The sequence below is a fragment of the Pagrus pagrus genome (genome assembly GCF_965226575.1).
Source record: "Pagrus pagrus genome assembly, chromosome: 12".
Lineage (NCBI taxonomy): Eukaryota > Metazoa > Chordata > Actinopteri > Spariformes > Sparidae > Pagrus > Pagrus pagrus.
In genome coordinates, this window is record NC_140196.1 from 3,148,279 (window position 1) to 3,162,538 (window position 14,260).

Here is a 14,260-nt window from a genome sequence, read left to right on the forward strand (position 1 = left end):
ATGCTGTATTGCAGTCTGCTGTTGGAGAGTTGTGTGTTCAGCTCCTCGTTACCTGCAATCTTGCACAAACAGTTCAGGGCGTAGTCACAGTTGTTGGGGCTGAATACAGCGTTTGCATCCATAAAGGAGGGAAACTGGTTCAGGGGTGTAAATGTGAAAAGACTGATTCATACTAACAGTCGAGCTGTCGTCAGTGGCATCAATCCAGTTAATGATGGTCGTTAGAGACAGAGAAGACAAAGAAGACCTAAGTTGGATAGAACAGCAACAACAACAACAACCATGATTTGACAAAGACTAAAGATTTATGAACAACTTTGCCGGTAATTGATTGTAAACATCGTGTTTTTGATACATTAAACGTTGCCTTTTCTTGTGGAATCTGCAGATGCTCTTGAAGTTTGCATGCAGGAAGGCGACTTCATGCTGGAGATAAATACATTGCTGTCAGGGAAATGTAACTCATTTTTTTTTTTTGACTTCCTGACAATAGGAATGATGGCTCCATCCACATTTGCTATGAGTTTTGATGGTTTTCAAAGCTGGTTTAGGGTTGTGGGATCTTTTTAATTGAACTGACTTTGTTGCAAAACATCATCCATGTCAGTAATCTTATCTTGACTTGGACTTTATTTGAAAACTAAATCATGGCCCTGATGAGAGTGAACAGCCTAAAGATGGCAGCGTGTCCACAGAAGACGGTCAACCTGATCACCCATGAAGACCCTTTTTTTGTTTGTTTGTTTCTTTCTTTCTTTCTTCCTTTTTTTCCTTTCTTTCTTTCTTTCTTTCTTTCTTTCTCCCTCTTCTTCCTGCTCTCAAACACAGCAGCTCCACTCTGTCACTATATCTCCTTGTTCCCTCCCCTTCAGATCTGCACTTTAAATGAGGGTGTAACCAGGAAGTGAAGGAGCTGACAAGCCTCATTCACTGCAGAAGCTCATGTTGTTCAGATCAGAGCTCAGACTAGTTTCAGTTATCAGGAAGTGAATCTCAGACAGTCGTTGACACTCGGAGGTGAAATGGCGCAGAAAGGAGTTCAACTGAACCGAACAAAGTTCTGCTGTTCCATCTGTTTGGATCTACTGAAGGATCCGGTGACTATTCCCTGTGGACACAGCTACTGCATGAACTGTATTCAAAGCTACTGGGATAAAGAGGATGAGAAGAAAACCCACAGCTGCCCTCAGTGTAGGAAGAGCTTCACACCGAGGCCTGTCCTGGTGAAAAACACCATGTTAGCAGACTTAGTGGAGGAGCTGAAGAAGACTGGACCCCAAGCTGCTCCTGCTGATCTCTGCTATGCTGGACCTGAAGATGTGGCCTGTGATGTCTGCACTGGGAGGAAACTGAGAGCTGTTAAGTCCTGTTTATCCTGTCCAGCCTCTTACTGTGAGAAACACCTCCAGCCTCATTATAAAGCAGCTCCTTTAAAGAAACACAAGCTGGTGGAGCCGTCAGAGAAGCTCCAGGAGAACATCTGCTCTCGTCATGATGAGGTGATGAAGATGTTCTGCCGTACTGATCAGCAGTGTATCTGTGATCTCTGCTCTGTGGACGAACATAAAGGTCACGACACAGTGTCAGCTGCAGCAGAGAGGACTGAGAGGCAGAGAGAGCTGGAGGTGAGTCGACAAAACATCCAGCAGAGAATCCAGGACAGAGAGGAAGATGTGAAGGTGCTTCAACAGGAGGTGGAGGCCATCAACGGCTCTGCTGATAAAGCAGTGGAGCACAGTGAGAAGATCTTCACCGAGCTGATCCATCTCTTAGATAAAATATGCTTTGATGTGAAGCAGCAGGTCAGATCCCAGCAGGAAACTGAAGTGAGTGGAGTCAAAGAGCTTCAGGAGAAGCTGGAGCAGGAGATCACTGAGCTGAAGAGGAAAGACGCTGAGCTGAAGAAGCTCTCACACACAGAGGATCACAACCAGTTTCTACACAACTACCCCTCACTGTCAGCACTCAGTGAGTCTACACACTCATCCAGCATCAATATCCGTCCTCTGAAGTACTTTGAGGATGTGACAGCAGCTGTGTCAGAGGTCAGAGACAAACTACAGGACATCCTGATAGAGACATGGACAAACATCTCACTGACAGTGACTGAAGTGGATGTTTTACTGTCAAACCCACAACCAGAGCCAAAGACCAGAGCTGGACTCTTAAGATGTTCACTTGAAATCACACTGGATCCAAACACAGCAAACACATGGCTTTTATTATCTGAGGGGAACAGGAAAGTAGCAAACATCAGACAACCACAGTCTTATTTTAGTCACCCAGACAGATTCACTTACTGTTGTCAGGTCCTGAGTAGAGAGAGTCTGACTGGACGTTGTTACTGGGAGGTGGAGTGGAGAGGAACAGGAGTTGAAGTGGCAGTCGCATACAAGAATATCAGCAGAGCAGGGAAAGTGAGTGAATTTGGACGAAATGACAAATCTTGGTCATTAGATTGTGTCAATGACAGTTATAACTTTTATCACAACAAAGTCCAAACTCCCGTCTTAGGTCCTCGGTCCTCCAGAGTTGGAGTGTACCTGGATCACAGTGCAGGTATTCTGTCCTTCTACAGCGTCTCTGAAACCATCACTCTCCTCCACAGAGTCCAGACCACATTCACTCATTCACACATACATGCCGGAGTTCGGGTTTATTGTTCCGACACCACAGTTGAGTTCCGTAAACTTAAATAGACAGAAGTCATTTAAGGGACAGTGAGTTAAATTCTGAGTTTTAACTCTTGGAAATGGGAGATACTGTTTGTGAAGTTCTTTGTAGGCTTCACACTCAGCATTCAAGTTGTATTTGGTAAAAAAGGACTTACTGTTGACATGTTAGGTGGTTCTTGCTTGTTTAAAGCACCTCCCTGAAGGTAAACGCTCACAGTGTGAATCCTCGGTTCATATGAATCACAATGCACATTATCCTGAAACTTCATTGTTTAATTCATATCATTCCCAAATGATGATGATTGTATGCATGTAAGATATAGATATTGATTTAGTGCATTTGGGGTTTTCTCACGTTGCCATCTTGAGGTTTTCTGCCCTTTTCCTACTGTATAGGTAGTGACGTTAAACACAACTAATGCTTTAACCATCCACAGCCAGTCTTTAGCCATTTGAATATCTGTTTAATGAGTTTCTGTGTGTGTGAGAGTGGAGAGGGCAACCACTGTATGTTACTGGGCAATCCTGTGTTATATAATGGCAATAAAGTTGAACCTTGAACCCTTGATAACCACTGCCGCTCCTTTCTGCTCTCAAACACAGCAGCTCCACTCTGTCACTACTGTATATCTCCTTGTTCCCTCCCCTTCAGATCTGCACTTTAAATGAGGGTGTAACCAGGAAGTGAAAGAGCTGACGAGCCCCATTCACTGCAGAAGCACCAGTTATTTAGATCAAAGCTCAAACTTGATTTGTTTCTCAGGAACTCAAACTCAGGCAGTCATTGACACTGAGAGGTGAAATGGCGCAGAAAGGAGTTCAACTGGACGAGGAAACCATCTTATGTTCGATGCGTCTGGATCTACTGAAGGATCCGGTGACTATTCCCTTTGCACACAGCTACTGCATGAACTGTATTCAAAGCTACTGGGACACAGTGGCCTGTGATGTCTGCACTGGGAGGAAACTGAGAGCTGTCAAGTCCTGTCAGGTCTGTCTGATCTCTTTCTGTGAGAAACATCTTCAGCCTCACTTTGAATCTCCTGCCTATGAAAAACACAAGCTGGCGGAGCCATCAGAGAAGCTCCAGGAGAGATTTTCATATTCCGATGCCTTTTTCTATATTTACATTCTGAGGATTCCCAAGTTTGTGTTTGATTTAATGTGAGATGCATTTAAACAAATAAATGAGTCACTTCTTCATCTCTGAACGCAGCAGGATGTGACTGCATCACATCTTTGGAAAAATCTGTACATTTAACTTTCATTATTTGAAACAACAAATAAACTTAACAAAGAGAAAACAAAATGGTTTCCCAAGATTTATCACTAATATCTGTGTCAGTTTCTTTCTTTCTGCTCACACAGACATTTGCTATTAGTTTTGATGTTTTATAAAGCTGGTTGAGGGTTGTGGGATCTTTTGAATTAAACTGACTTTGTTGCAAAACATCATCCATGTCAGTAATCTTATCTTGAGTTGTACTTTATTTGAAAACTAAATCATGGCCCTGATGAGAGTGAACAGCCTCAAGATGGCAGCGCGTCCACAGAAGAGGGTCGTCCTGATCACACCCATGGAGACTCTTTCTTCCTCCGTCTTCTCCCTGCTCTGGAACACAGCAGCTCTTCCCTGTCACTATAATTCCTTGTTCCCCCCCCTTCAGATCTGCACTTTAAATGAGGGTGTAACCAGTAGGTGATTTGTTAATTTTTAACAGGGGGGATGGAGCACCACCCTGCCCTGACACACCTATGTACATCTCCCAAAGGACATTGTTACAGGACGCCTTAACTATAACTGTGACATTTCAAATTCTACAATTCCATTTTATCCAGTTATATTCCTTCTCTCCCTACTACAATTGTATATTTATAACTGTATTAAAGTAATGAGCAAATACACCTTTAACTCGAATGCAGTGGACTGAGTTCATTCAGGCACAATACAATGCAAGCAGAGTCAATTTAAGTTACATGACCCCTTGGAATTTTTTACCATCTAAATTCCTTGAAGGACACACGATGAACATTGTGCAAAACAGTAGAGTCGACTGATTTATTGGACGATAATGTCAGTGTCAGTGTGTCCAATATGCACCATTATGAAACACTTACATTTAAAAACTATAATGCAGAAACACATGCTTGAAGTAAATTAAAATTGGTGTAATAACATAGTTTATGCAGCAGTGGGCATTTCAATAGGGGATAATTTATTATTATCATTATTATTTTTAATAACTTTATTGAAAGTTGTAACAATAACAAATAATTCAGTCTCAATAAGGGATAAAACAGCTCATGTCAGGAAATATAACAGCTACCTCACTAATGGTTAAACTAAAAACCAGCACAAAAATGACAATTACCAACACAAGATAAGGCACCATGTTCTGAACTAGAACATAAATAGCAAACTTGTTGTGCTCCTCCTCTACACGAGTGACGCGCTGTGAATCCACCGGAAGCTGCTCTATGACGTCACGTCTGCTACAGGTTTCGTTCCGCCCTCCGCACGGCATCATACCATGAATGTATTAAGAGAACCCAGCGGGAACGTTTCAGAACCGAGCCTTTTGCCTGCACGATTTTGTTGACTTGCTCAGATTATGTTGATCTGGTCATTTTTCGTTTTTACACAATCAGGAGTCTACACAGGGTGTTTTATTTTGAAAATTGCCCGGATGCTCTGTACCGTTCCTGTGTCTGCTGTGACTTCCTGTCGGCGCGATCTGCTCTGTCTGGCTTGTTGCGGCTTCCGTCGAAATTCGAAAATTGAACGGGCGGCCAGGAAGTGAAGGAGCCGACGAGCCATCACTGCAGAAGCTCATGTTGTTCAGATCAGAGCTCAGACTAGTTTCAGTTATCAGAAAGTTAATCTCAGACAGTCGTCAACACTCTGAGGTGAAATGGCTCAACAAAACAATCAGCTGGACCGAGCAAAGTTCTGCTGTTCCATCTGTTTGGATCTACTGAAGGATCCGGTGGCTATTCCCTGTGGACACAGCTACTGCATGAACTGTATTCAAAGCTACTGGGACACAGAGGATGAGAAGAAAACCCACAGCTGCCCTCAGTGTAGGCAGAGCTTCACACCGAGGCCTGTCCTGGTGAAAAACAGCATGTTAGCAGATTTAGTGGAGGAGCTGAAGAAGACTGGACTCCAAGCTGCTCCTGCTGATCTCTGCTATGCTGGACCTGAAGATGTGGCCTGTGATGTCTGCACTGAGAGGAAACTGAAGGCTGTCAAGTCCTGTTTGTTCTGTTTGGCCTCTTATTGTAAGAAACATCTTCAGCCTCACTTTGAGTCCCCTACATTCAAGAAACACAAGCTGGTGGAGCCGTCAGAGAAGCTCCAGGAGAACGTCCTGAGAGAGACATGGACAAACATCTCACCGACAGTTACTAAAGTGGATGTTTTACTGTCACAACCAGAGCCAAAGGCCAGAGCTGACTTCTTAAGATATTCACGTGAACTCACACTGGATCCAAACACAGCAAACAGTGATCTGTTATTATCTGAGGGGAACAGAAAAGTAACAAACATGTTTCAACCACAGTCTTATTCTAGTCACCCAGACAGATTCACCGACTGGTATCAGGTCCTGAGTAGAGAGAGTCTGACTGGACGTTGTTACTGGGAGGTGAAGTGGAGAGGGACAAATATTCATGTCGCAGTCGCATACAAGAATATCAGCAGAGCAGGGAAAGTGAGTAGATTTGGACGAAATGACAAATCTTGGATGTTAGATTGTTTCGATAGCAGATATGACTTTTATCACAACAATGTCCAAACTCCCGTCTCAGGTCCTCGGTCCTCCAGAGTTGGAGTGTACCTGGATCACAGTGCAGGTATTCTGTCCTTCTACAGCGTCTCTGAAACCATCACTCTCCTCCACAGAGTCCAGACCACATTCACTCAGCCTCTCTATGCTGGAGTTTGGGTTTGTTGTTCTGACACCACAGCTGAGTTCAGTCAACTCAAATAGACAGAAGTCATTTAAGGGACAGTGAGTTAAATTCTGAGTTTTAACTCTTAAACTTATTCTGTCTTCATGTTTGTGGCTGATTGTTGTGTGGTGTCTTCACCTGTCAATCAAACATGATGGGCGGTACTTTGACATCTTCTCGTCTGTTGTTGTGTAAATGTTTGAGTGTCTTTAGGTGGCGCTCCTTCCTGTGTCTGTTTAACCATGGAGGCTCTCACTGCTCATGATGACTTTTGTTCAGCTCAACTGACATTTGTCTGCATGAAGATATAAACTTGTCTGTGCTCTAAATGTGTGTTGAATATTTGTACTGATGTTGTTGTTTCTCTTCCACTGCATGAGTCTAAAGAGAGAAAGCAGCAGAGCTTCATTTATCCTACATATTTAGTTCTCATCACTTTGTACATGTTTAAATTCATCTATAATCACATTTACATTTATTTGTTTGGCAGAACAAAAGCTGTCGTTGTTCCAATCATCACACAAATTCAATAATATATGAGGAAGATCATTTATTATTTTCTTGTACGTAGCTGAGATTCAAGCAAACTGATTGTGTGGATGAAGTGAAATCATTGAACAAGAGTCATTGAACAGACTTTACTGATGGGACGTGTGAACAAACTGAAGCTTTACATGGTGAATAAGCAAACACCAACAAAGTCTTTTCTTGTCGTCTTCATTCCAGGGTCTCACACAGAGCTGATGGAGAACATGTGACACTAATATGAGAGTATAACTGAGGCACTTTTCCTCCTCAAACACCACAAAGTTCACAGTTCATGTTCAGAGCTGAAGCCGTCAGAAAATCATCACATGAATAAATTATTCTTCACATTTGGTTTCAAGTATTTCCATGTTGTTGAATCATAATTCTAGAAGTCAGAGAACTTAAAAAGCCTCAAATGTCACATTCCTAAATACTATTTACAACCTGAGAGCTGATGTGAAGAATATTTGTAAAGGTGAATCTCTTCTCTCCCATCTTTCCCGTGTGACCTGAATGCAGCATCAGTGTTACAGGCTGTGACTCCTGTGAACAAACTGACACAGTGTGATGTCACATATATTTAAATGTGTCTTTACTGATGTTGTTTGAAGCTGCCAAAGGCTCAGTGAAGTTTCTACATGTCTTCCTGCAGTGAACATCACAGCAGGTTAACAAGTGAACTGTGAAAACTGATGCGGGACACAAGAGGGCGCTGTCATCCTGCTAACCAGAGATGTAGTGGAGGTTAAAGCAGCTCCTCTCACTTTGTCTGCATGCTATTAAGATGATCAGAAACTTTATAAATGTGTCATATATCATGGACCTCTGTAAGTCCAGAGTCCAGATGATGCTGTATTGCAGTCTGCTGTTGGAGAGTTGTGTGTTCAGCTCCTCGTTACCTGCAATCTTGCACAAACAGTTCAGGGCGTAGTCACAGTTGTTGAGGCTGAATACAGCGTTTGCATCCATAAAGGAGGGAAACTGGTTCAGGGGTGTAAATGTGAAAAGACTGATTCATACTAACAGTCGAGCTGTCGTCAGTGGCATCAATCCAGTTAATGACGGTCGTTAGAGTTTTAAAGACAAAGACAATCTAGGTTGGATAGAACAACAACAACAACCATGATTTGACAAAGATTAAAGATTTATGAAGAACTTTGCCTGTGATTGATTGTAACCATCTTGTTTTTGAGACATTAAACGTTGCCTTTTCTTCACAGTATGTGCAAGTGGAATCTGCAGATCCTCTTAAAGTTTGGAAGCAGGACGGAGACTTCATGCTGGACATAAATACATTGCTGTCAGGGAAATTAAACTCCTATTTTTTTTACTTCCTACAAATAAGAATGATGGCTCCATCCACTTTGTTTTAAAGATCAAGGACTGTATTGAACCAGTGGACACCAAACAGAGCAGATGTTCTAACACATTAGCATCTAAAGGACTATGTTGTCGCTTGCTGAGTTAATGTTTTAATGTCTTTCTTTCTCTCTTGTATATATATATATTTTTTTCTTTCTTTCTTTCTGAATTTAAAAATACAAACTGGATAATTTCTTCATTAAAATGTATCACAGCAACATTTCTTATGTTTTTGCTACAAACAGATGAATTGGTGGGTTCACTTGTTTCAGCTGGACTATGCTCTTATTGTAAGGTCAGTAATCTTCAGTGTTTGACACTTTTTAAGAGCAATTCTTCTCTAATTTCAGTTTCTGCTGCCAGTTGTACGGTTCAGCTTCACTACAGTGTGTTTCTGTGTGAATAACTGTACTGACACTCATCATTAAGACTTAACGTCTCTGGTGTGATCAGAACGTAACTGCTAACGTTGGCTCATTGTGACAAAACTCAACATATATGTATAAAAGTGTAGATTTCCCAGATTCATCCAGTCATCATGACAGTCTCCACCTGAACTGCAGAGTCAAATGATCCGATGCATTCATGTTGTGGGCTCAGAGACGGAACAAGAAAGTTATTTGATTTCTTTGTTTGAATGCATCTCACGTTAAAATACACCTTTTAATCCAGATTATATTCTGAGTTTAACATTTTCATCTGATGTCTTAGAATCATTGTAACCATGAAAAACTTTAATAAAACTATATTTTAGGAGAACAAATGAGCTGATTGTGAAAACTTGTTCCCTCCCCTTCAGATCTGCACTTTAAATGAGGGTGTAACCAGGAAGTGAAGGAGCTGACGAGCCTCATTCACTGCAGAAGCTCATGTTGTTCAGATCAGAGCTCAGACTAGTTTCATTTATCAGGAAGTGAATCTCAGACAGTCGTTGACACTCGGAGGTGAAATGGCGCAGAAAGGAGTTCAACTGGACCAAATAAAGTTCTGCTGTTCCATCTGTTCGGATCTACTGAAGGATCCGGTGACTATTCCCTGTGGACACAGCTACTGCATGAACTGTATTCAAAGCTACTGGGACAAAGAGGATGAGAAGAAAATCCACAGCTGCCCTCAGTGTAGGCAGAGCTTCACACCGAGGCCTGTCCTGGTGAAAAACACCATGTTAGCAGATTTAGTGGAGGAGCTGAAGAAGACTGGACTCCAAGCTGCTCCTGCTGATCTCTGCTATGCTGGACCTGAAGATGTGGTCTGTGATGTCTGCACTGGGAGGAAACGGAGAGCTGTCAAGTCCTGTTTATCCTGTCCGGCCTCTTACTGTGATAAACACCTCCAGTCTCATTATGAAGCAGTTCCTTTAAAGAAACACAAGCTGGTGGAGCCATCAGAGACGCTCCAGGAGAACATCTGCTCTCGTCACGATGAGGTGATGAAGATGTTCTGCCGTACTGATCAGCAGTGTATCTGTTATCTCTGCTCTGTGGACGAACATAAAGGTCACGACACAGTGTCAGCTGCAGCAGAGAGGACTGAGAGGCAGAGAGAGCTGGAGGTGAGTCGACAAAACATCCAGCAGAGAATCCAGGACAGAGAGGAAGATGTGAAGGTGCTTCAACAGAAGGTGGAGGCCATCAACAGCTCTGCTGATAAGGCAGTGGAGCACAGTGAGAAGATCTTCAACGAGCTGATCCGTCTCATGAAGAAAAGACGCTCTGATGTGAAGCAGCAGGTCAGATCCCAGCAGGAAACTGAAGTGAGTGGAGTCAAAGAGCTTCAGGAGAAGCTGGAGCAGGAGATCGCTGAGCTGAAGAGGAAAGACGCTGAGCTGAAGAAGCTCTCACACACAGAGGATCACAACCAGTTTCTACACAACTACCCCTCACTGTCAGCACTCAGTGAGTCTACACACTCATCCAGCATCAATATCTGTCCTCTGAGATACTTTGAGGATGTGACAGCAGCTGTGTCAGAGGTCAGAGACAAACTACAGGACGTCTTGAGAGAGACATGGACAAACATCTCACTGATAGTGACTCAAGTGGATGTTTTACTGCCACAACCAGATCCCAGGACCAGAGCTGGATTCTTAAAATATTCATGTGAAATCACACTGGATCCAAACACAGCAAACACATGGCTGTTATTATCTGAGGGGAACAGAAAAGTAACAAACATCAGTCAACAACAGTCTAATTCTAGTCACCCAGACAGATTCACTTACTTTTGTCAGGTCCTGAGTAGAGAGAGTCTGACTGGACGTTGTTACTGGGAGGTGGAGTGGAGAGGGAGAAATGTTGAAGTAGCAGTCGCATACAAGAATATCAGCAGAGCAGGGAAAGTGAGTGGATTTGGACAAAATGACAAATCTTGGTCATTAGATTGTGACGAAGACAGTTATAACTTTTATCACAAGAAAGTCAAAACTGCTGTGTCAGGTCGTCTGTCCTCTAGAGTTGGAGTGTACCTGGATCACAGTGCAGGTATTCTGTCCTTCTACAGCATCTCTGAAACCATCACTCTCCTCCACAGAGTCCAGACCACATTCACTCAGCCTCTCTATGCTGGACTACGTTTTTATTACGCTTTTGGAGACAGTGCTGAGTTCAGTAAACTCAAATAGACAAAAGTCATTTAAGGGACAGTGAGTTAAATTCTGAGTTTTAACTCTTAAACTTATTCTGTCTTCATGTTTGTGGCTGATTGTTGTGTGGTGTCTTCACCTGTCAATCAAACATGATGGCGGTACTTTGACATCCACTGTGTACATTTTTAAATTCATCTATAATCACATTTACATTTATTTGTTTGGCAGAACAAAAGCTGTCGTTCCAATCACCACACAAATTCAATAATATATGAGGAAGATCATTTATTATTTTCTTGTACGTTGCTGAGATTCAAACAAACTGATTGTGTGGATGAAGTGAAATCATAGAACAAGAGTCATTGAACAGACTTTACTGATGAGATGTTTGAACAAACTGAAGCTTTACATAGTGAATAAACAAACATGAACAAAGTCTTTTCTTGTCGTCTTCATTCCAGGGTCTCACACAGAGCTGATGGAGAACATGTGACACTAATATGAGAGTATAACTGAGGCACTTTTCCTCCTCACACAACGCAAAGTTCACAGTTCATGTTCAGAGCTGCAGCCGTCAGAAAATCATCAAATGAATAAATTATTGCCAAAGGCTCAGTGAAGTTTCTACATGTCTTCCTGCAGTGAACATCACAGCAGGTTAACAAGCACTTTAAATGAGGGTGTATCCAGGAAGTGAAAGAGCTGACGAGCCTCATTCACTGCAGAAGCACCAGTTATTTACATCAGAGCTCAAACTTGATTTGTTTCTCGGGAACTCAAACTCAGGCAATCATTGACACTGAGAGGTGAAATGGCGCAGAAAGGAGTTCAACTAGACCGAACAAAATTCTGCTGTTCCATCTGTTTGGATTTGCTGAAGGATCTGGAGGCTATTCCCTGTGGACACAGCTACTGCATGAACTGTATTCAAAGCTACTGGGTCAAAGAGGATGAGAGGAAAGACCACAGCTGCCCTCAGTGTAGGCAGAGCTTCACACTGAGGCCTGTCCTGGTAAAAAAAACACCATGTTAGCACATTCAACAAACTTGTTAAACAAACGTGTCTGTGTTCTAAATGTGTGTTGAATTGTTTGTACTGATGTGTTTGCATGTTGTTGTTTCTCTTCCACTGCATGAGTCTAAAGAAATCAATAATTACATATACATTTATTTGCTTCGCTGACTACATGCTTTTTTTGTTTTGAAAAATCACCTACAAATATGGGGTATTATAAAGGTAGTTATAATTATCACAATCAATGACGAGTGTATTCATCATTTTTTTGTACATAGCTGAGATTATGGTCTAACAAATTGACTGTGTAGGTGAAGGGAATCATTGAACAGACTTTAGTGATGGGACGTGTGAACAAACTGAAGCTTTACATGGTGAATAAACAAACACCAACAAAGTCTTTTCTTGTCGTCTTCATTCCAGGGTCTCACACAGAGCTGATGGAGAACATGTGGCACTAATATGAGAGTATAACTGAGGCACTTTTCCTCCCCAAACACCACAAAGTTCACAGTTCATGTTCAGAGCTGCAGCCGTCAGAAAATCGTCAAATGAATAAATTATTGCCAAAGGCTCAGTGAAGTTTCTACATGTCTTCCTGCAGTGAACATCACAACAGGTTAACAAGTGAACTGTGAAAACTGATGCAGGACACAAGAGGGCGCCGTCATCCTGCTAACCAGAGATGTAGTGGAGGTTAAAGCAGCTCCTCTCACTTTGTCTGCATGTTGTTAAGATGATCAGAAACTTTATAAATGTGTCATATATCATGGACCTCTGTAAGTCCAGAGTCCAGATGATCCTGTATTGCAGTCTGCTGTTGGAGAGTTGTGTGTTCAGCTCCTCGTTACCTGCAATCTTGCACAAACAGTTCAGGGCGTAGTCACAGTTGTTGGGGCTGAATGCAGCGTTTGCATCCATAAAGGAGGGAAACTGGTTCAGGGGTGTAAATGTGAAAAGACTCATTCATACTAACAGTCGAGCTGTCGTCAGTGGCATCAATCCAGTTAATGACGGTCGTTAGAGTTTGAAAGACAAAGAAGATCTAGGTTGGATACAACAACAACAACAACAACCATGATTTGACAAAGACTAAAGATTTATGAACAACTTTGCCTGTAATTGATTGTAAACATCTCGTTTTTGAGACATTAAACGTTGCCTTTTCTTCACAGTATGTGCAAGTGGAATCTGCAGATCCTCTTAAAGTTTGCATGCAGGACGGAGACTTCATGCTGGACATAAATACATTGCTGTCAGAGGAATTAACAAATCTTTTTTTACTTCCTGAACATAGGAATGATGGCTCCATCCACTTTGTTTTAAAGATCAAGGACTGTATTGAACCAGTGGACACCAAACAGAGCAGAAGTTCTAACACATTAGCATCTAAAGGACTATGTTGTTGTCCTTAATGTTTTATACCTTAGTCAAGGTCAGGTACATATGATCCTGCTGATTTTTATACTCTAAAGCCTTTTTCTATATTTACAGTCTGAAGATTCCCAAGTTTGTGTTTGATTTAATGTGAGATGCATTTAAACAAATAAATGAGTCACTTCTTCAGCTCTGAACTCGGCAGGATGTGACTGCATGACATCTTTGGAAAAATCTGTACATTTCACTTTCATTATTTGAAACACCAAATAAACTTAACAAAGAGAAAACAAAATGGTTTCCCGAGATGTATCACTAATATTTGTGTCAGTATCTTTCTTTCTGCTCACACGAACATTTGCTATTAGTTTTGATGGTTTTCAAAGCTGGTTGAGGGTTGTGGGATCTTTTGAATTGAACTGACTTTGTTGCAAAACATCATCCATGTCAGTAATCTTATCTTGACTTGGACTTTATTTGAAAACTAAATCATGGCCCTGATGAGAGTGAACAGCCTCAAGATGGCAGTGTGTCCACAGAAAACGGTCATCCTGATCACCCATGGAGACTCTTTCTTTCTTTCTTTCTTTCTTTCTTTCTTTCTTTCTCCTCTCAAACACAGCAGCTCCACCCTGTCACTATATCTCCTTGTTCCCTCCCCTACAGATCTGCACTCTAAATGAGGGTGTAACCAGGAAGTGAAGGAGCTGACGAGCCTCATTCACTGCAGAAGCTCATGTTGTTCAGATCAGAGCTCAGACTAGT

The 14,260-nt window shown here is 42.0% G+C and overlaps 2 protein-coding genes across 4 annotated transcripts; both read left to right on the plus strand.

Annotated features, from left to right (window-relative positions):
- Positions 1–942: 942 nt before the first annotated feature.
- LOC311266029 (uncharacterized protein) lies at positions 943–11,476 on the plus strand (the record flags this gene model as incomplete). Its single annotated transcript, XM_084368215.1, is given in 4 exon segments — positions 943–985; positions 988–2,654; positions 3,439–3,666; positions 9,430–11,476. Coding segments are annotated over 4 exon segments (3,648 nt in total). The 3' UTR covers positions 11,140–11,476.
- Positions 5,492–8,550, plus strand: LOC311266907 (E3 ubiquitin/ISG15 ligase TRIM25-like). Of its 3 annotated transcripts, none has more exons than XM_084369581.1 (2): positions 5,492–6,388; positions 8,378–8,550. In XM_084369581.1, the coding sequence occupies exons 1-2, from the start codon at positions 5,588–5,590 to the stop codon at positions 8,528–8,530; spliced, it is 954 nt and encodes a 317-aa protein (XP_084225707.1). In that variant the 5' UTR covers positions 5,492–5,587; the 3' UTR covers positions 8,531–8,550. The 3 variants fall into 3 exon arrangements, with proteins under 3 accessions (XP_084225707.1, XP_084225708.1, XP_084225706.1); XM_084369582.1 differs by lacking the exon at positions 8,378–8,550 and adding an exon at positions 7,356–7,913 and having other exon boundaries at positions 5,492–5,957; XM_084369580.1 differs by lacking the exon at positions 8,378–8,550 and having other exon boundaries at positions 5,492–7,913.
- Positions 11,477–14,260: the final 2,784 nt, after the last annotated feature.

Bases quoted from the DNA above. Each gene is read 5' to 3' on its own strand.
- LOC311266907 (XM_084369580.1), top strand. From the start codon at position 5,588: ATGGCTCAACAAAACAATCAGCTGGACCGAGCAAAGTTCTGCTGTTCC.